General features: G+C 35.7%; 2 protein-coding genes across 2 annotated transcripts; both read right to left on the reverse strand.

The window, feature by feature from the left end:
- Nucleotides 1–4,299: 4,299 nt before the first annotated feature.
- Nucleotides 4,300–6,711, reverse strand: LOC110111445 (glutathione S-transferase U8-like). Its single transcript, XM_020843344.2, has 2 exons — nucleotides 6,183–6,711; nucleotides 4,300–4,810 (listed from the first exon to the last, which is right to left on the reverse strand). The coding sequence occupies exons 1-2, from the start codon at nucleotides 6,501–6,503 to the stop codon at nucleotides 4,436–4,438; spliced, it is 696 nt and encodes a 231-aa protein (XP_020699003.1). The 5' UTR covers nucleotides 6,504–6,711; the 3' UTR covers nucleotides 4,300–4,435.
- A 6,964-nt stretch (nucleotides 6,712–13,675) lies between these two features.
- LOC110111456 (probable arabinosyltransferase ARAD1) lies at nucleotides 13,676–20,915 on the reverse strand. The gene is made up of 2 exons (XM_020843358.2): nucleotides 19,471–20,915; nucleotides 13,676–14,375 (listed from the first exon to the last, which is right to left on the reverse strand). The coding sequence occupies exons 1-2, from the start codon at nucleotides 20,383–20,385 to the stop codon at nucleotides 13,866–13,868; spliced, it is 1,425 nt and encodes a 474-aa protein (XP_020699017.1). The 5' UTR covers nucleotides 20,386–20,915; the 3' UTR covers nucleotides 13,676–13,865.
- Between the last annotated feature and the right edge of the window lie 1,949 nt (nucleotides 20,916–22,864).

Below are 22,864 nucleotides of genomic sequence, written 5' to 3' on the forward strand. Positions count from 1 at the left end.
AATTATGTTTTAAACTTTATTAAACACTATTATTGGAATATAATATGTATATAATGCAAGCTTGTGCATTTGATGCTTGTAAATGTCGATATTTTAACCCTATTAATATTGGCTAGCTAGGGTTTATGGGCCCCAATAGTGACAACTCTATAGGAAATCACTTGATTTCCTTGGGATTAGTGTTTACCTTTCTTGGAAAGGTATTATGGAAAATTGAAAATAAATGCATATGTATGAATATACATATAAGATAAATGACTAATGTGTCATTGATGGATGCATAGATATCACATCTTTGTAAGTGAATGAGTTTGTATTGGAATAAAATGTTTAATCAAAAAACTTAGTAGAATTGGATTGACAACGCATAATCCAGAAAAAGTAAGAAATTCATAAATTGTTAATCTAAGCTCAAGTTCCTTTAAAAGCTAAAAAAAAATTTTAATTCAATATCCAAATCAAGGAATAAACGGGAAAAAGAAACATTAATTTTTCAAAACTCCTTTCATAAACCATATCTAATATAAGATCAATGCACGAATTGCTGAATCAGGAACCAACATTTTCAAGCACAAGTTTCGAACATATCAAATATTTTCTTAAGTTTTTAGTAGTATAAGAAAAAATAAGCATATTTTTTGTGGGCTCATTTTATGCCCTTTATCACTTGAATGGCTCTTTGAACATCTTTTAATTTTTAATACACTTTGTGTATTTTTTTTTCAATTTGGCGTCATTGCGAATCTTTTGGTTTGACATCATTGGTCCCTTTTTTAATTATTTTCAAAAAATATACTTTCTTTCTTATATTTTCAAAACCAAAGTAAACCCAAATTATTGACAACACGAACAACTTGATTATGAAAATTTTATGATGGATTCAACAATCTTGCAAAAGATTCCTATGCGATAGAAAAAATGTATGGAGAAGAAAAAAAAATCAGTTTCAAAATCCAATATAAAATATGATGAAGATTTTGAATCAAAAGTAAAATAACCTCTTTAAGAAGAGAGAAAGAGAAACAAAATCATGAGTTCTATTCCTCTGACTGTTTTAGAGAAGTCAAACACAACTTACCAAAGATTTCAAGAAAAAATATGAAGTATATTTTTTATTTTTAGAAAAGTGAATGCAAGTGTTGATCAGAGAAAAACTTTCACGAAAACAAAAATTTCAAAGAATAAATAAAACAAAAACACAAAATAAAAATAAAAAACATAAAAACAAAAAACACAACACAAAAACGCGAAAGGCCTTTAACCATTATTTCTCTCCTGGTCCGATGCTTCAGAAACCAGATCTGTCCATGAGATTTTTTGCCTTTCATTATTTTTCTAGTTTAAACTTTGCTTCGCCTTGCCCTTTTCTTTCGTAGGAAGAATTCTTAAATTAGGGCACTGATTTTTCATATGTCTAGGCTTCCTGCATCGAAAGCAAATAACGTTAGAAGAAATATGGACATCCTTACCACTTTTACATTTTTTCCACTTTTGCTTATACTTTGGTGAGCTTTGTGATTTGTTTGACAAGTTATTGCATTCGTCACCAACTAAATAATATTTTTCCGTATCTTCAGTTTTTAGAACAATCATTTCACCTGCATCCAAAAGTCTTTGACCCAAATCTTGCTCGTAGGCAATGAGTGAGCCAATCAAATTATCAATAGAATAATCATTCAAATCTTTTGATTCACAAATAGCAATAATTTTGACATCAAATTTTTCAAGTAAACAACAAAAAATTTTATTGACTTTTTCAAAATTTGAAAACTCTATTCCTAAGGCATGCAATGATGTTACAATTTGAATGAACCTAGTGTACATGTCTAAGATCACGTCTCATAAGGTTTCATGAAAAACAGTTCAAAATCATGCATTAATAAATTCAACTTGGATTGCTTGATTTTACTAGTGCCTTCGTATATGATGTGCAATATATCATAAACTTCCTTACCGGTAGTGCACCTGGATATTAACATAAAAACATCAGAGTTTAAAGCACAGAAAAAATAATTTAAAGACTTTGCATTCAATTGAGCATTGAGTTGTTCTTCACTGTTCCATTGACTAAAAGGAATATCAATTTTAACTCCATTAACAATTAGTGATGGTGATGAATAACCAGTTAAAATCATATGCCACATGCAAAAATCAATCTATTGCAAGAAAATATACATGCGAGTTTTTCAAAAATCAAATGACATATTTTCAAATAAAGGAGGTCTGATGATTGAATAACCTTCCGTAATAGTACGATTAGTCATGAATCTAATTCAAAAAATTTTCAAACTTAAATTTTCGAATCCCGCTCTGATACCACTTGAAAGTTTGTTAGGGATGTTAAGCCCTCATGAACTGGCCCAAGGCTAACAAAGAAAAGATGTGAATTAGATAACTTTAAAATCAAAGATAAAACTCAAACCAAAATCACCACAGAAATCAATGTGCGAAAATTAAATAATGCGAAAGCAAAAATAAGAAAAGAACACACCGGATTTATAGTGGTTCGGTCAAACCTTGACCTACATCCACTCCTTGGAGGCACCATCCAAGTATTGCACTAAAATAAGTGTCTCTTCTTTAGTTCTCATAGCTAGCGGAGAAGCCCTTACAAAATCACTTCCACCTTCCCCGGTGCGGCGGAGTCGCCGGGTCCTTTGACATCAAAGAGAACTTCTTCTTTAGTGAACTTACATCGAGACAAGCCTTGAATCCGATGGTACTAAGGTGCGAGTTCGCCGGAGCAACCGTGTGGATCCCCCACCACAATCCCTTGAGTTCCTCCCCCTCACAGGATCTTCTCCCTCTCAAACTCCACCCTTTCTTCTCTCCCTTTCAAGCTCTCTCTTCAAGTTTATCCTACAAGAATAAAACTACAATGGCTGCCAAAGACACTTACAAAGTGCCTTGTCATAGCTTAAATAGAAGAGCTAAAAACGAGCTCATTAATGCAAGTTGCCGACATTATCGTCTAGGACGATAGGCATATCGTCCTGGCCGATTAGTTCAAATATGAGGAAAATCGGCCTGAATATCGCCCTGAAATGAAGCTGGATGATGTATAATTATCCCGGATGATCTTGCGATCGGCCTGGACGAAATCCCCATTAATTGCTTTCCAAAACTGCCTGAGAAATTTTGAAAAAATTGACCTGGATCGTCCAGGCCGATATACCAGGACGATATCAAAAAATAAGATTTTTCTATGTAGATATGGCGGCAGATTCTTGCTGAATTGAGCCGATCGTCCTGGCCGATACAAAATCGTCCAGGACGATGTGTTTTGCATAAAGACGGCTGCTTTAATGAGGATGCCCTAACTAGGGGTTCTACTTTTGCCAGATCGTCCAGGACGATGTTACCAAAAATAAAAATATTTTAGGGCACAACAGAAAATCTTCCAAGTTACAAATCATCAGATGTCACATCAAATATAACATACTCAAGAAAGAAAAAATATTACAAACTGACACAGACCTAGTCTACCCAATCTTGAGTTGATTCTAGATTGCAGTCTGATCGTGTGGACCTGAAACGTTAGCACATAAGGCAATCGTAGAGAAATAAGGAATGTTTGCTATATTCAAAATCATAAATCATAGATCCGCAACATGGGCCAGCAAGCCCAGGGCGCGGTTCCGCTCCGCCGGCGACGGCCGGCCAACCGGTTCGACTGCCTACACGATTTCGGTTCGAATTTTTTACCCGAAAAGTCCAAATCATACGTTTTTTGGGTCCCTGAGACCGTTTTTCGATGTTCCATACTCAATTTTGGCACTTTTAAAGTTATTTGGGGCTCCTACATCCAAGATCAAATTTCAAATCACATGGAAATTTCTCCAAAGTAAAATTCTCATTTAAATATAATCATGTTCATTATCAATATAAATTTTAAATAATTAAATTTAAAATTAACGATAATTTAGTACATAGCCAAATTTCTAACATATACCGATTTCTTTCTTACTTATCACAACAACAAGACAACTGATACAACATACAACATATAAAGCACAAACTTATCCATCATTTCACTTCATTCAACGAATCAGAACCATATCAAGCTTGATTAATTATTTTGTGCGGACACGAACTCCATCCGGAGACCAAGCAGAATGCACCACATCACCTCTTCACTCGGCACCACGGCTCGGTACTGTTCGGTACTGCGGCTCCGAACCACATATGAGACATATTCTAGTTGGCCTCTGGACGACGTTCTATTTTCGATCTCCGCACAAAATAATTTCTCATCGAGCAGACATTAAAATAGCAATGCCATTGTTATAAGTCATAACGTGAAAAAGAAGCCTGCAAATTTAAAATGGAAGGTAGTTTTATAAGTGACCAAATTCATCTCATGCATATCACAACATCAAACAACTGATACAGCATACAAAGTAAAAACTCCAATCATGTTTTCTTCACCAAACAACTAATTAGAACCAAATCTAGCATTCATTAAAGCAGCAATGTCATCTTTATAAGTCCGGAAATGACAAAGAAGTTTCTCTCTTGGAGGCATGTAATCCTTCAGCACATTCGAGTTAACAGTTTCCTTCATCCATTTGCATAGAACAGGATGCTTTTCTTCATTGATAACATCCACTCCAACCACTTCTTGAGCTATTTCAGTCCAGTAAACAGAGCAGAACACTATAATGTCTACAATTCCTATCTCATCTCCTCCAAAGAATTTTTTACCCTTCAAACCTCCTTCCAAGGTGGTAAGACTCAGCTTGGACTCTGCCAAGGTTTGTTGTTGCTTGTCTCCCTTTGTCCAACATGACATCCCTAGAGTAAGATTACACTGTATAAAGAGAAAGTAGAATGTTAAAGAAACAAGAATGTGATTATCACTCAATGTTTGTAAGTTTGAAGCAAATTTATAGGAGGGTTGTTTGGCTTCAAGTAGGATTTAATAAATTCTATAAATTCAGATTTAGTAAATCTTCTAGATGATCCTAAAGAATCTTGATTTTACAATTTTACAACTATGCATATAGTCCTACAAAATTAATGTCCTATTTGGCATTATTTTTAATTTAACTTTTTATTTTAAAAACATGTTTGTTGATAAATCTCTCTATGATAGTTATGGTAGGTATTTTATTATAGAAAAAATGAAAATGCTAAAAAGATAGATTGTAAGAGTACTATATTGCTCAAATCCATATTTTATTATTTTTAACCGAATTCGAATAGTGTTTAAAAATAACCCAAGTTTTAAAATTTATTAAATCTTTTTTATTGCTTTACTTATTTAGTTAAGGCAGTCATTAATCATAACTAATCATATATTTATTGCTAGTAATTTTCTATTGTTAACTTATAGAGCTTAGTTTTTAAGACTATAATAACTAATTGATTGTATAAAATTCTTATAAATTTTTATATGTTGATCTTCTTTTCTATTTATTATTTTTTAATCTCTATGCTTTTTGCAGCTTTCCTCTATTTCATAACACTTATTACTAGAAAAAAAAAATAGATTTATAAATTTATTTTAAAATGATATTTTTCATTAAATATTATTTATGTTAATTAATTAAATTAAAATATTAAAAAAATATAAGTTACATATTTAGATAATTACTTCCTATTTGCGTCATATTTATACAAATAATATGCATACTAAAAATTTGATATAAGATATAGAATAAAAGATTAAACAAAAAAAAATCATTCTCAATTTTTTTTTTTAAATTACAGTAAAAATATGGATAACCATGCAACTTATAAACCTATAAAATGTTATTTTGAGGCTAATTTTTAATGAATATTAGAATACCAAAAATTGAAAAAAAAAATTCATAAGACAATTTAAAATGTTATATGACTTTCAATCGTCAATAGTTAAGCCATACATTAATACAAGTGCTAGCTCGTTTAAATACATGGCAAAGCATCAAAATCATGCTAAAACAATCCATGACATCTAAATGGTCCTAGAGTTTCAATATGCTTAGGTTACCAAAATAATCATTGTTTTATGAAGTTACTTTTTACTATTTAGGACAGCTTTCTTACTACTTAAAACAGATTGTTAATATAAAAATTAAAAAATATTAACTAAGAAACTAATTTAACAAACAGTAAGAAAACCACCAAGCCTAAATCTCATATAATACTCAAACACAAAGACAAAAAATAATGAATGGAAGAGAACAAAGATCAAACACCTTGTCGTCGAAAAACTTGGCCCAGAAGCGCGCCATGGCTCTCTCATAAGGATCCTTTGGAAGAAGGCGAATCCCAGAATCAGCCCAGGTTTCATCTATGTATTCGAGAATGATGAGCGACTCTGCAATAGGTTGTCCATGATGGAGAAGTACTGGGATCTTCTTATGCACAGGATCGTACTGAAGAAGCTCAGGAGGCTTGGAGAAGAAGACATCCAGATCTGAAAACTCAAAGGAGACGCCTTTAAGCTTGAGGCCGACTTCAACTCGGCGACTCATGGGGCTCAGCCAAGAACCCAATAACTTCACTTCATCGTCCATCTCTATTTACTTTTCGGATCTGTTTGATTTCTCTCTGTTATTGAGGGCTATATAGAGACATTGAAGTCTAGCAAGTGGTAGCAGATTTATTACGATTAGTTGAACATAGATAGCTTGCAGGACTTCTGATTCAGTTGACAAATTAAAAAAATATATATATCATGATGCATGCACCATTGCTGTCAGGACTTTTCTATAAGCGCTTATTGAGTTTTGTGATATATTCAATTCCCTCTGAATTGGATCAAACGAAATGATTAATATAATAATTGGGATATAGATGAAAAAGTCTCCTGTCTTTTAACAAATTTTCAAAAGGATAATTAACTATTTAAATTTTCATTTTTATTTTTTATTAAGAATCTAAATGATATTATAAAATAATTAAAGTTATCCCTGTTTAAATAGTTAAATTATTAAAATTATATTTTTATGATTATTTTGATTATTAAAAAAAACTGCCTTTTTCTTTATAATAATTTAAAATGTATTTTTAGAATTAAAATTTATATTGATTTTGTTCAAGCAAATGAAATCCTCTAAGGGGCTCTTTGGATGGAGTACTTTAGGATTTAAAGTATTCTTGATATATCATAAAAAATTATCTTGATCGGGCACAAATATCGAGGCAAAATCAAGGAGGGAATTTTAAAAATTAAATTCGGGATCACATGTACTCCGATTTTAGCAAGTTTACAGTCAAACTGAACGTCTCATAAATACATACCCAATGACACAAAATTCGACTCAATCCGAGCCCAAATGAGTTCAAATCAAGACCCGAAGTACAGTTGGAAAGTTTGAACCACATTTTGAGTTACAAAACGGGTTCGAAACATGACATGCTTATAGGCGAATCAAGCGGCTCGACGAGGCGAATCCAACTAGACTAATATCTCTTAATTTAAACATCATTAAGACCTTCAAATGTCTGACGAACGGTACAAGATCAAGGGATTCAATATCGGTCGTCCATCCTCCCCATTTACCTATGATCTCTCATTTATTTACTGGCCATGCCACTCTAAAAATTTATAAATAGACCCCTCGTTTCCCTTGAAAGGGAACCCAAGCAAGGAGAAGAGAAGAAGAAGAGAAGGATATGAGGGAGGAAACTCCTCCTCGACCATAGCCAGAATTTTGCCCGACGTCCGAGTGACGTCGGAATTCTGCCCAACGCCCAAGTGACGCCTGAATTCTGCCCGAAGCCCAATTGACACCGAAATTCTACCCAAGTGAAGTTGGAATTCTGCCCAAGTGACACCGGAATTATGTCCGACGCCCAAGTGACGCCAGAATTCTGCCCGACGCCCAAGTGACACCGGAACTTTGCCCGATTTCCAAGTGATGTTGAAATTCTAAGTGACTATGAATTCATCTCGAATACACCACTTGGGCGTTTGATATCCACAACCCGTAAATGGCCAAGTACTGAAACATTGTGAAGTTACTCTTGACTTGTTTAAGAGATCATCAGATCATTCATATTCTTCGAGAGCATATGCACTTTCTAAAATTTCTACATCAACGATAGGAGATGTTTATAAAAGAAAATGTATCGAGGAGATCCACTTTTCAAGTATCCAAGGTCCATGGGTCATACAATCAATCAATGAACCAAGAAAGACGTCTTGGATTGATCCCATCTTATATTTTTAACAACAATTGGTGCTACCTGAAGAGACCATGGTTGCAACACGACTTCGGAGACAAGCAACAAATTTCATCATTATTAGTAACGAGTTGTATAAACGCGCCTTCACTGGACCCTATCTCAAGTGTCTCCCACCTTCAGAAGTTGATTACACACTCTAAGAAGTTCATTTAAGAGTATGTGAAGAACATATGAGAGAAAGAGAATTGGCCTACAAGGTCATAAGACAAGACCGATTATATTGGCCTACAATAAAACATGAAGCAGTTGAGTTTACTCAAAAGTGTAAAAAATGTTAATTGTATTCCAATCCCACCCATATACCTGCTCTGGAGCTTGCATCACTTTAGATCCCTTGACCTTTTGCCCAGTGGGAAATTGATATAATGGGACCCTTCCTTATAGCCATTCGATAACAAAAATTCATTATCATGGATGTAGATTACTTCACCAAATGGGTGGAGGCAGAACCCTTGGCAAAGATTACTTAAGCAAATGCCAAACAGTTCTTATGGAAGAATATAATCTATCATTTTAACATTCATGCAATAGTCATTACTAATAACGGGACACAATTTGTTGGAAAGATCTTTACATCTTTTTGTAAGGGTTTTCACATTCAACTCATCCATACAGCAGTCGCCTATCCTCAAGCAAATGAGCAAACAGAGGTTACAAATCGAACAATTCTGAAAGGACTGAAAATACGTCTAGGGAAGGATGGGGGGGAATGGGTTGAAGAACTTCCAAATGTTCTATGGGCTTATCGGATCACTGCCAGAAATCCTACAGGAGAAACCCCGTATACCATTTGTTTTGGTACAGAAGCAGTTATAGCGGTTGATATTGGAGTCATGAGCAATAGAGTTCAGACTTTTGACTTCAGTAACAACGAGGAGAGACTCATAATTGCTCCTCCACCACCTTCATCTCCTTGACTTTGTCATCGTATTTCTTCTTGTATTCTCTCTGAATATATTTGACCTTTACAAATTCATTGTTCCAGTTATTCAAGGTCTTTGTCATTTCAAGCTTGAAATCAATATGCTGCTATAACTGAAGCAATAAAAAATAAAACTTTGTAAGAGTCATGTCCTTTAAAAAAATACAAAAGGAAAGAAGAAAAAATGAACTCACCAACTCCTCAGCCCGTCGACAGCAAACACATTGATGCTTCAAAACATCTTCTAAAATGTAGGACTTGGATGGAGAGATACGATGATCTTTGCTAGTGACTGCCAAAATTTCTTTCACCTTCTTCTTTTTTGATACCTGCAAATCACCCTCACTCCCTGGTCGTTTGGAATGAATTTTTGAAGGTTAGGGAACTACCTCTGGAACTTTCACAAAGTTTTTTAATATTTGTGCATGCGATCTTCCTGCTTGAGTAGATAGTCCCACCTAGAACAAGTATTATTTGTCTATATATCTGCTCAAATAACACACCTCATAATGTAGGGCGTCAATGTCAAGAAGTTTGAATATCTTTAATAATTTTTTTGCTTAAATATGTAGGGGAACGAATAACTCCTTCAACTTTTTTCATTTTTCTTGAAGATTCCAATCATTTTGCACAAAAAAAGTCGCTAATCCAACATTTTGATGGATCTCGAGTACGAATATACAACCACTAGGATCTCAAAGAGATACGACTTTGCGTATCACTGATAAGACGCCCCATTCGAGAAATTCATTTAGAAGATAACACCACTCCATGATATCTTAAAAGTACGACCAGTCCCATTATGATCAACATGGCCCTGTAAGAAAGTTGAGATAAACTCACACTACATATCATCAAAAATATAAATCAACTCAAGAGATGGTGGAAACCGTTGCCCCGCTCGCAAACTAAATTCATACACTATCACATATCTCGGGGGAGGAGAACAGGAACAATCAAATTTTGTTGGCACCTTCATCACCAGATCATTAGGAAAATGAATTTTTTTTCCTAAAAGCAATGAAAGAATTGTCAGTGATGGTGGAAATAATATCATCAGTCTTTGCCGTCTTGTGTGTCTTTTTTAAACCTTCAGATCGGGCAATAAGGTGATCTTCTTTGGCTGGGAGATTTCTTGTGGATGTGTGATCACCCATTTCAACTTCTATACTAAAGAGGAGCATTAAATTTGAGTAGGAAAAAAACACCTACAAAAGATAATGGAAAACCTCTAGATTAGGAAGAAAAATGGTGGAGAAAAAAGGAAAAAAAAAGAGGAAATTTCCAACTTATGTACAAGAGGATGGGCGCTGAGTTAAGTCGAAAAAGTCACATATTAAAAAACAACGGAATGGCTCAACTGTTAGAAAGCCAAAAGGATAAGAGAAGAAGGTGCAAGTTCCCCCCTGACCCTAGGGGGTATTTATTAGGGCTGCAAGCGAACCAAACGTTCGACAAGCTACTCGTTGTTTGGTTTGATTAAAGCTCGTTTGTGATCGTTTAATTAACTAAACGAACAATATTTTAAATACTTGATTCTTAAATAAACAAACTTGAACACTAATGCATTCAGCTCATTTATGTTCGCGAACAACATCATTTGAAGTTCGTGAACAAGCTCGACATTAAGCTCGATAAAAGCTCAATTCGTGTGATTGCTGTAGGTATCAAATATTACTTAACTTGTTGTTTAAGTAATTGTAGCTTTATATAACTATTTATTTATAAATCATTGCATTTATTAATGCTTCTATTAGGAAAATTCTGTGAATATGAGATTTGCTTATAAATCATTGTCTTTGTTATATAAACCATTACTTTTATTATAAATGTGTTTGTTCATATATATGTTCATGAATATGTTTGTTTGATAGTTTTAAAAAAATCGTTAAATATGTTCGCAAACATGCTCGATGTAATCATTTTTTAAGAAGCTCGATAAAGCTCGTTTGTTAAGTTAATGAACATCTAAAAGTATAGCTCGTTTATAGCTCGTTCATGTTTGTTTGTTTAAAGCTCGATAAGCACTAACCGAACGAACGTGAACTGAACATGAACCGAACATGAACACTCATTAATTTAAATGAACCAAACATGAACACAAACAATAAAGCTCGAACAAAAATGAACCAAACTTGAACAACCTGATATTAAATGAACACAAACATAAATACATACATACTTGACTCAGCTCGGTTCGTTTGCAGCCCTAGTATTTATAGTTTTTTGGGGGAGGAAGGAAGTTTCAAGAATTTTTTAGAATTTTTGGATTTTTTTAATTTTTTTTTAAATTTTTTTGAAATTATTTGAAATTTTTTACAAGTTAAATAATAATATAATCAATTTGGTCGGCAGGCGGTTTCCAAACCGCCTGCAGCCAAATAACGCGCGACACCGCTCGGGCCAGGCGCGGGCTTGAGTGGGCCGTAGGCGGGTCGAGACGGGCCACAAGGGGCCTCAGGCAGGCAGCGGGGGAACTATGGCATGGGCTAAAAGTTCGTTAGGGATGTTAAGCCCTCATGAACTGGCCCAAGGCTAACAAAGAAAAGAGGTGAATTGGATAACTTTAAAACCAAAGATAAAACTCAAACCAAAATTACCACAGAAATCAAGGTGCATAAATTAAATAATACGGAAGCAATAATAAGAAAAGAACACACCAAATTTATAGTGGTTCAGTCAAACCTTGACCTACATCCACTCCTTAGAGGCACCCTCCAAGTATTGCACTAAAATAAGTGTCTCTCCTTTAGCCCCCACAGCTAGGCGGAGAAGCCCTTACAAAATCACTTCCACCTTTCCCGATGCGGTGGAGTCGCCGGGTCCTTTGACACCAAAGAGAACTTCTTCTTTGGTGAACTTACCTCGAGACAAGCCTTGAATCCGATGGTACTAAGGTGCGAGTTCGCCGGAACAACCGTTTGGATCCCCCACCACACTCCATTGAGTTCCTCCCCCTCACAGGATCTTCTCCCTCTCAAACTCCACCCTTTTCTCTCTCCCTTTCAAGCTCTATAAATTATATATATTTACTGTGTAATGTCAGTGCATTAAATTCAAATTTGTTATTCAGCTCAACTTGTTCTATTGGTTGGACTCCATGAAATTAGCAGTAAAGCTCTTAAGAAGTCATTATCTTGACACGCATTAATGGTGGAGTAGTCAACCAATACTTTGCCTTGAGAAGTCATCAATATTCCTTGAAGTGCAGTTTGCTAGGGAAGACTGATGGAGAAATTATTTTGTGCGGATTTTGGACACAGTTTTACATTCAGAGAGAAATTAGGTGCAGCGACGTCAGCAATATCGAGCAGTACCGATTTGCGATACTGAGCGAAGGGGTGACATGACTCATTCTGATTAGTCTGCAGGCAGCGTTCGACATCCGCGCTGAATAATTTTTCGAACTGATGGGCCATATTCGTCAACTGATGCACCCAACCGACTTTTTTTTACGTAATTTGCCCCTCAAAAAATCGGAGACCCTCTTGGCCTCCCATTATTTTCATCTGATTATATTGAACTTTTTTAACACTAACAAAAAAGTCTGTGAAAAGATATTATGTGCAAAATAAATTAATTTTGCACCCTTATATATATTTTTTATTTTTTAAATAAATTTATCATTTGCCTCTCCTGAGAACTAAAGCTGATTCCGCCCCTTAGAACATAATTAACTTCTTGAGGTCAGTTCTCTTGTAGATTGATGAGTCTCTTTTGATTTGAGACCATTTCATTTATCTTGAACCAGGACGACTTAAGCTTTCTTTAGGACAACTTTCTTATTGCTTTCTAAATTAGCTTTTCTGTAAAATAATCTCGTGAACAAAAAGAAAAAAATTTACTAAAAAATTATTTTAAACAAGCCATAGTTTAAACTGAATTTTTCTTACATATATATTTTTTTAATATATATTTTTTAATTTTTTTTTATTTTTCTAATTTTTTTAATTTTTCTTACATATGAGTGTACAATGAGAGCTTAAGAAAATTATCAGTTAATGAGTTACATAATTTTTTTTTCAATTCACTTATTTTTGCACATTAAGGCTTCGTTTGCGACACCTTTCTTACTGCTTTCTAAAACAACATTCTAGTATAAAAATTTTAATTTTCACAATATAAAGCTTTAAAAAACAATAAAAAAGCTGTCTCAAACGAAACCTAAAAATTATCAAAAAACTATTGTTGGATCATGAATATATATTTATTTTTAGTGAAATATTTTGTTCTCAATCATATGAATAAAAAATAAATGCCTGCAGAAAAACATCTAATAAAGCCAGAAACTATTTTGATTTTCTTAATTTTTTTATCTCCCACACAAATAATTAAGTAAAATAAAAGAATAAGAATATACCATTATTTACGTGAAAATTTACACAGAATTGCTCAGATGAACATCTTATTTGTTAGACAAGCTCCTTCGAGATTTCATTGAAAACCAAAGCTTTTTTTTAAAGGAAAACATCAACCTTTTATTCAGTTTAAAAGAACAGCAGAAGAAAGCCACAACAAGGAAGAAGAGAAGAACCAGAAGTCTTTTGATTCTGGGTTGAAAGGTTAACTGTAATATATAAGTAAGAAACTCTATCTCCCATCCATTTATTATGTTAAAAGATAATTTTAGATCAATAAAGATCAGTCAAAATCATAGCTTCTAATCTCCCCACAAGCTACGCTTTCACATAATTCATAAATGAAATATATTTATAACTGCACATACATAGTCAAAAGAATGAACCAAAGAAGAAAGTAAGAACACTCATCTGATTTTGAACCGAGAAAACCTCTGTGATCTATGTAACTTTAATCTCACCGCAGGTACCTTCCTGGATATTGCCTGCCAAATCATCTGAACAGCATCGTCCTTCTTAGATGGATACTGGTACTCAAAATATCCTTCTACTTGTTTGAGCTTCACCCACATTTGGGTCCATTCCTCCTTGCTTATGCCTTTGATCAGATTCATCAAAAATCCTTTCTTGATTGCATCTGCGGCGCGAACAAAGACACAAAACTCAGAATAGTCGATGACATCTTCGTAAGGGAGTTCGATCTCGTCGCTGATGATGACAGGAACACAGTGGCTAGCAATGGCGTCGAAGAGTCGGTTGGAGGAGGGTGTGTCGCCGGCGATGTTGAGGCAGAACTTGGATGAACGCATCCCATTGGTGGCTTCTTGGATGCCATTCTTTTGTATTGTTCCAAATGAAAATTCGACTTCTTTTTCGTCTTTGAGAAGGTAGAATAGTTCTTGTCTGATAATTCCACCCTGTGGAAAGAGAGATAGTTCATTAGTTTATCGACTGAAGGCACAAATTGAGATATGTTAGCACTACTAAACATGGTAATTTCATCATCGTTTGCTTATATTCAACCAATTTTCTAGTCAAAGAGGTACTATCTTGGTTCATTGCATGCCCCTTTGGATCTGGCATTTTTATTTATTTATATCAAATGTTCAATAAAGTTTACATGCCTCAGCAATCTTATTTATAGCCTACAAAGGACTCCAAATATAAAATTCCTCATAATCCACTAATATCAAGTAAAAAATGACAACTCCCATTTCATCACACTTGGATTCAGCAAGTTCCCAGAAATTTATAGGCAAAAAAAGCTCCTGGTAAGCAAAAAATCATGTATGCAATAGGGCAGAGCCAAAAAAAAAAGCCAAGGAAAGAGCCACGATAGGAAAGTGTGGCTTGGTGCTACAATCCTGCGAATCAAGAGTTCTTAAATGAGCTATATTCTCGAGAAAATAGTTACTGATTGCTAAAATTCTGAAAAAAGTGTCAGTTGTAGCTATAATTTTGCACATCAATTGCTACTGAAGGAGTTACAATCACCAAAAACAAAGTCGTTGATTGCTGTTGTTTTTGAAGGGGAAACAAAACTTTCATATTTGCATATGTATTATTCTTTTATAGAACCAAGGTGTTGCAACCATAAACTTGATATCAATTTTATCTATGACACTTGAGGATTTAGGATTCCTATGTTGCGATGCACAATGAAAAACAATTCTACCAACTCTCAATTTCAACAAAGATCAACCAACATTAATTAGAAAATAATAATTTTGCTTCCTTTATTCGAAACAACAATATCATAGTCGCCAAAAATTGAGCTATCACGTGAAAAATAAACAAAAATATATAAAATTGCAGGATTGATCAAGGTTTACAATACAAAGTAAATTTGATACATATCACACTTGACAAAACTTCAATCACAAACATGCACTAGTCATTAAACAAGTTAAGAACAGAAGCAAGCATGTAAATCACCTGGTAGAAGATTCACATCTCACAGCAAAAGAAGTCGTTAAGACTTATGTATTGCTCAAAGAATCCATATCCAAAAACACATGCGTAAGAATTGAGGAAATTTAAATGTTATTTTACTTGCTTAATATTCAATGAATTACCATGCATAAGTACTATTGCATCCTGGAATATTCGCGGCAGTAGAGAAATATAAAATTTAGCGTCTTAGAGTTGTACGAAAATCCATCACGCAATCAGATAAGAGAGAGGGTCTAGCCTTTATGAGACACTAAGATTTTTATATGTAAAATCCCTGAAAAGGGGGAAAAAACCACGGGGCCTAGCCCAGTTTGAATGAATCCACTAGTATTGCAGTTGATTACAAATGAGGCCCTTCATTGGGGGAAGACCTTAACTTGATGTACATCTTATAGAGTACATTACATGGTAGGAATACAAAGAATCACTGTTGACGTGTTTGTTTGGTCAGAATGACCATAGTCTTGTGATGGAGGTCAGAAGAATCGTAGTCGGCGGGCGACAGAGGTCATAAAGACCGTTGTCTGGTGATGGAGGTCAGAAGGACAATAGTCGGTGGGCGACGTAAGACAGGAGGACCGTAGTTGGCGGGCGACGGAGGTCTGAAGGACTGTAGTCGGTGGGTGACGTAAGTCAGCAGGACCGTAGTCCGCGGGCGATGGAGGTCAGAAGGACTGTAGTCGGTGGACGACGTAAGTCAGGAGGCTCGTAGTCGGCAGGCGACGGAGGTCAGAAGGACCGTAGTTGGCGGGCAACAGAGATCGGAAGGACTGTAGTCGGCGGGCGATGGAGGTCAGAAGGACCGTAGTTGGCGGGCGACAGAAGTCGGAAAAACTGTAGTCGGTGGACGGCGTAAGTCAAAAGGACCATAGTCAGCAGGCGACGGAGGTCGGAAGGACCGTTGTCTGACGAAGAAGGTCAGAAGGATGACGTCAGGTATGAATCCAACAATGGACATAAATCCAACATCAGATAGATATTCGGCGAAAGTACTACAACAAGCAGAAGTCTGGCGTCGGGAAGAAACTTGACAACGAGCGGAGGTCTGACGTCGGGTAGAAATCCGACTTCAGTTGGCGGCCGAGGAGAACTCCGACGTTAGATGGTATTCGGGCAAAACTACGACGTCACTTGGAGTTTAGGCAGAGTTCCAATGTCACTGGAAATTCGAGCGAAATTCCGGCGTCACTTGGAAGTCGGGCGGAATTCTGGCGTCACTTAGAAGTCGGGCTGAATTCCGGCGTCACATGGAATTCGGGCAGAATTCTAACGTCCCGTGGAAGTCGGGCAGAATCCCTACGGTGGTTGAGGAGGAGTTTCTTCCCTCCTACTCTTCTCTTCTTCTTCTTCTTTGCTTGGCCCCCCTCTTAAGAGAAATGAGAGGTCTATTTATAGATTTATGGAGTGGCATGGCCCGTAAATAGGAGGAGGATCAAGGGCAAACGTATAGTGGTTTGGATGGACAGTCGATATTGAATCTCTTGATCGTAGACCGTTCGTCAGACATTTGAAGATCTTAACGATATCGAAATTCGGCGATCTTGGGCTCATTGGATTCGCCTCGTCGAGCCGCTCGATTCGAGTATAAGCATGTCACGTTTGGAAACCATTTGGTAATCCAAATTGTGGTTCGAACCTTCCAACAACGCTTCGGGTCCTTGATTTGGACTCATTTAGGTCAGATTGAGCCGAATTTGGTGTCGTTGGGTTCGTACTTTCGAGACGATCAGTCCAACTGTAAGTTTGCTGAAATTGAAGTTCAGATGATCCCAAATTTAATTTTTGAAGTTTCCAACTTGATTTTTTCCTCGAGATTTGTGCTCGATCAAGATAATTTTTCGATGATATATCAAGTACTATTTTTTCAATAAAAAATTGCAAATTATATTTCCTCACACTTGGATTCAAAAAAATTACAAATTTTCTAGGCAAAAATGGCTCTGAATTTTTCATAAAAGGCAAAAAATCAGGTGAGCTACGATGTTGGGCAGAAGAAACATAAGAAGGAAAGAGTTGTAGTAGGAAGGTGCCACCTGATGTTACAATCTCAAAAATCAAGAGAGTGTCACTTGCAAATACAATACGAAAAATTAAGAGCCATTGAAGGAGCTACAATCCTAGAAAAATAGAGTCATTACTAGCTACATATCTAGGAGGGGAAGCACGAAACTTATTTGCATCACTTTGTGTACAAGGTTATCTCTTTGAATTAGGTTCTTGGTTTTTTTTTTGGTTGGGGGGAAGTGAGGGTTGGGGTGTTTGATTTGACAAATAACTTACCAATGTTAATGATTTTGTATATCATGACAGTGATATCTATTTTTCTATTAGGGAGGTTTGATGAATTGACAAAAGACTCATGATTGTTATTGATTTTGAACATCATGATTGTGATTTCTATTTTTCTACTAGATCGGATCCTCACTCTTCTCCTTGAGTGTGGGTTGGTTTGAAGTTGAACCGCAAAACTCTTGGTGTCTCAGATTTTTATTTTCTCTCTTATGTTTTATTCTGTGATACATTATTCTTGATCATTGTGATATTTTTTTATTCATGTTTTTTAGCACCCTTGTTACGACAAAATCACTAAATAAGAAAATTCCCTATTAGATCTATAGACTTCAATGTTGGAGACTTGCTTATATCCGAAGTTTAAAAACCAACATCCCAAAGAGGTCTCAAACATTATTTATAGTTACGAAAAACTACGATGTTATTGGCACACAAGGCTAATATGACAATGGAAAAGGGATCTAAAATAATATGCATACTAGTAAAGCATAGATGGAATTAAGTGGCTGGTAAATTATTACCAAGCTTATGCTAAGAGCATATTGAAGCATCTATTCTATGGATATAAACATCCATTCTACCGGTGTAGGTGTGGTTGGGAATTGACAAATTACTTATGAGTGTTATTGGTTTTGTACATTATGACTGTGGTTTCTATTTTTCTACTACATTGAACCTCATTCTTCTCGTGTGAGCATGGGCTTGGTTGAAGCTGAACCACGAAAATCTCGGTGCCTCAAATTTGTATTCTCTTTCTCTTATGTTTTAATTTGTGAAGCATTATTCTTGATCCTTATGATATTGGCACCCTCGTTACAACAAATCAGTGAAGTAGAAATTTCCTCATTAGATCTATAGACTTGAATGTTGGTGACTTGCTTATATCCAAAGTTTAAAAACCAGCCTCCCAAAGAGGTCTTAGACATTTTTTAGAGTTATGAAAAACTTGGATATAGGCATAGTGAAATCATCATCCGTCCCCGTGGATGTAGGCATTTTCGTCGAACCACGTAAATCGCAATGTTCTTTGTGTTATTTGTTGTGTGATTTATTGTTTCTGCTGTGTTTATTGCATAACATCAGCATCCATCCTTTCTAAAAAAAACAGATGCCAAGTTATAATCAAATTGTTCTAGTTTCTTCCATTAATAACCCAAATGTTATACTCCCTCCAAATAAATTGAAATTACCACTCTATTAAATAACAAAGTTAAAGTTAAAGAAAATATAATCAACAGGCTGCCATGGAAACCAAACCTTACATCATACCCTATCCCAAGCCTATAACAACAAAGATATAACATCTTAGTCTAGTGAGTCTAAATTGTTAAATACAAACATTACAGATGGTTTGCAACCAATATGAAATAGCTATAAGCATTTTCTTCAACTCATTAGATGCATCAATTGTCAACTGAGCTATTGCTGGAGTAAAAGAAAATTCTTTGCTTGCTTGCATTTTTTCTGGAGTACAATTTTTTCCGCACAAGTGATAAGTGGCTGATTATGCCGATAAGTTTCCGATTAGAACATTACGAGTGTTAAAGAAATTTTCATGTTTGAATAAGAAAATTAAAACTGTTAAGTGAAACAACAAACAATTGTAATATGTATTTTTGAGTAATAGCAAGTGATAGGTAAACTTAATCAAATCAGCTTGACTTTGCAAATTATAAGAGGATAAGTAGCTAAGAACCATATTAAGTCAATAATTGGATGTTAGAATAACATTCCAATTCACAATATCTGGATGAAGATAAGACTTACAGATTTCCTATAAATTGCCCCTTTGAAGTATAGCAAAATTGGCCTATCATCATATCCAGCAGTATCATTTACAAAAGATCGCACAACATGCTTATAAGGTGCAATCACATCTTTCTCCACATTAGCCACATTTGGTGGGTACCTTCCAAAATCAGAAAGAATGAACATACAAGGCCAAAGCTTAATCCTTGCATCCAACATACTATTTGGATGATGAGCCAAAATTACATGATCTCGGCCTCCAGATCTCTTCCATTCCTCTTGAGCTTTTAAAAACATCAACAATTTTGATTGCAACAGCTTGTTCATACTGGTATTTTCGAGCGGTTTCAACTTCGAATGACGATTATAACTCAAAGAGGAAAAGAATGGCACAAACACAATATCAGCTTCTCGAGAATTTGTGACCCTTACAGCAGTACAAGGCCCCGGTCGGTCCGGAATTGTAGAGGATAACAGATCTAATGTTAGCCAATACTCTATGCTATGTTGCAGATTCAGCCCTCCGGGGTAATCTGGGATCTTTCCTTTTATGTCAGGCCAAACATTATTTTCCTCTTGTTTCCAATCTAAAAGGCCAAAATGAAACTCAGGAGGCAAATCATACATAAAAACCTTCAAAACTGCATTACTTGGATCACATTTGCTGAATTCATGTTCTGGTGGACCAGTACTGTCCTGGAAATAATGCCCCACTTGTTCATCATTCTCACTACTGGGAATATCTCCATGTTTCTCAGCCGTCCAAAGAATCTTTGAATCAGGAAGAACAGTCTGCTCAATCAAATGAGGACTGTCCGTAGAACCCAAAAGGAAGAACCAGGAGAAAGCAAAAACTAATGTTGTTATAGAAAATAGAAGAAAGAGGAGTTTCTTGTATCCATGTGCAGAAGATTGTGCATGCCTTTCTGCCATTTCCTCTATTATTTCTTAACGATCAAAAAATAAAAAAATGAAATTCACCCAATAACTTTCATCTTCAATCATAAGAGCAGAAAAAAGAAAACCCACCCCTTTTCCTCTAAGGAAACCCCATGCAACACCAAATCAATTATTACAATGCTGCTCTACAATAAATCGCCAAAAAGCTCAAATTTTGGGGAAACAATGAAATTCTATCAATCCTAAAAATCTAAAGATCCTAAACAAACCCAAAATCAAATAAGTAATGAAACAAAAAAGCAGGATTGATCGATGTCGAGCTCGCTACAATGAAACAAATGATGAGAATCGAATAGAAAGAAAGAAAATAAATGGATGGATCAGATGAAGAAATCTAAAAAGGAGAGAACTTTGAGCTGGAAAAAAGGAAGAAAATGATTACAAGTTGAGTAAAGAGCGGAGGGCTTCAGTTTATCTCTGCTGCTTGGTGATCTAATGGCCGTGAGATTTCTGGTCTTACCGGTAGAAGCGGACTTTCCGCTTTCTCGCTGGAAATCCTTTCTTCCTTATGTCTACCGTGCAAGAAGAAGAAAGATAATTCCACCGCGTATTAAACCCACCGCTTCACCGCATACCACCTGGCAAAGTAACAGAACGACACGTCATTTGGATGATACAGTAGGTCCCATGGGAAAATGATATTTTTTGTTAAAGAGTTATAATTATCATGAGAAGACATGAAATTTTCCGGGTGTATTTAAAATATTATGGTATATAAAATAAATATATATGATTATTTTTTATTTTATTTAAAGTAAAATAATGGAAATAATAAAAATGATAATTGTTTGTGGTTGGTGGTAATATATTGATGGTTTACAATAGCGGATGGTGATCGATGTTAGGTTGTCAACAGGGGTGGGTGTTTGCCAATAGCGGGTGGTGAGCAGTGGAGGTGGTCGGTAGTGGTGGGTGACGACGGCCCGCCCCTCGCGACCACGCCCGCCCCGTGCGACCACGCTCGCACTCGCCCCGCACGACCAGCTTTCCCGGGTCGGGTCGGGTCAACCCGGCAACCCGCCGGGTCGGGGCCGGGTTCGCATTTCTAACCCGTTTACCTAACCAGGTCGGGTTATGGTCGACCTGTTTGAACCCGGGTTAGTTTCGGGTCCGACCAAACCCGACCCGTGACCCAAAATTGACACCCCTAATATAATCAAGAAGCTTTGAGCTCAAGTCAATAATCAAGCCCGAGCTCAACTCAATGTGCCAAATAATAACTCAATTTCAAGCTTGATAAATTATATTTTAAATCATATCATTAATTTGAAAATAACCAAAGTGAATTCATTTAAAAATAGGAACAATCGTGAAAATTTTTCTAGTTTAATTAGGATAAAATTTATCAGATAAATGAAAACTAGCCGAGATAGAAAGGAGAACAGGGAAAGAAGAACAGAAGCAGAACTCAACTTGTGTTCATATTAAAATTTTCGATGAAGTAGAAGCTACAGTGTTTGTTTATATAAACAGAGAAGATGATATAGTAATAATGAGTTGCTAGAGGTAGAAACTATCAGGTCAGTGGATGGCAGCGAGAGTGGAGGTTGCTTAAATAGCTTGGTGGTAGGCTTGGCATGTGATGCTTGATAAAGAGTGGTTTGCGTTAGTGTTCGTTGTTTGGGGTGGAATTGAAAAGAGGTTTTGAAAAGGTTAATCTTCTTTGGGGAACTTGAATTTGACTTTGAATTTTAATTCTGAAATTGAATATCTAATCAGAAAAGATATATTATGTCGAGAGGTAGACATATGATTTTAAAACGTGGTCCAGATTTAGAATTGCAAATTCCATCTTGAATGTTGTAATCAAATTTAGGAAAGAACTTCATATGGCTCCGAAGGCTCAAGATGAAGTTCAACCAAATATCTAGCTACGATAATCTAGATGAATTACCGTTAATTTCATATTCGAAATTTTATAAACAAATGATATATCTCCCCAAAAGAAGAAAATATCATTCATTATCAATTGTTCGAACATGATGATAACGATCATTGTTGATTTTAATTTTCACAATTTTTTTTTTTTTTAGTTTTGAAATTTGATTTTTGAAAAAATAGGTGTGGATTCTAAATTTTCTACAAGCCCAAGCCTTCATAGTTAATTACAATGTAAGAAACACCAAGATTTTTACGCGAAAAATCCTAAATACAGGAAAAATCATAGGGCATGACCCAATTTGAATGAATCCATTAGTATTAAGGTTGATTACAAATAACACTCCTCTTCGGAGGAGGATGATGGTTCAATGTAGCAAATACACATTATATAATGCTCATAGATGTTCTGACAAAAGTGTCGGCATGCTTATTTGGTTAATAGGACTGTAGTCGGCGAGCGATGGTGGTTAGAGGGATCATAATTGTAGTTGGTAGGTGACAAAGATCATAGGGATCATATTCAAGGGATGATGGTGGTTAGAGTGATCGTAGTCGGTAGGTGATGAAGGTC

The sequence above is a fragment of the Dendrobium catenatum genome, unplaced genomic scaffold, assembly GCF_001605985.2.
Source record: "Dendrobium catenatum unplaced genomic scaffold, ASM160598v2 fragScaff_scaffold_1414, whole genome shotgun sequence".
In the NCBI taxonomy this organism is placed as follows: Eukaryota; Viridiplantae; Streptophyta; class Magnoliopsida; order Asparagales; family Orchidaceae; genus Dendrobium; species Dendrobium catenatum.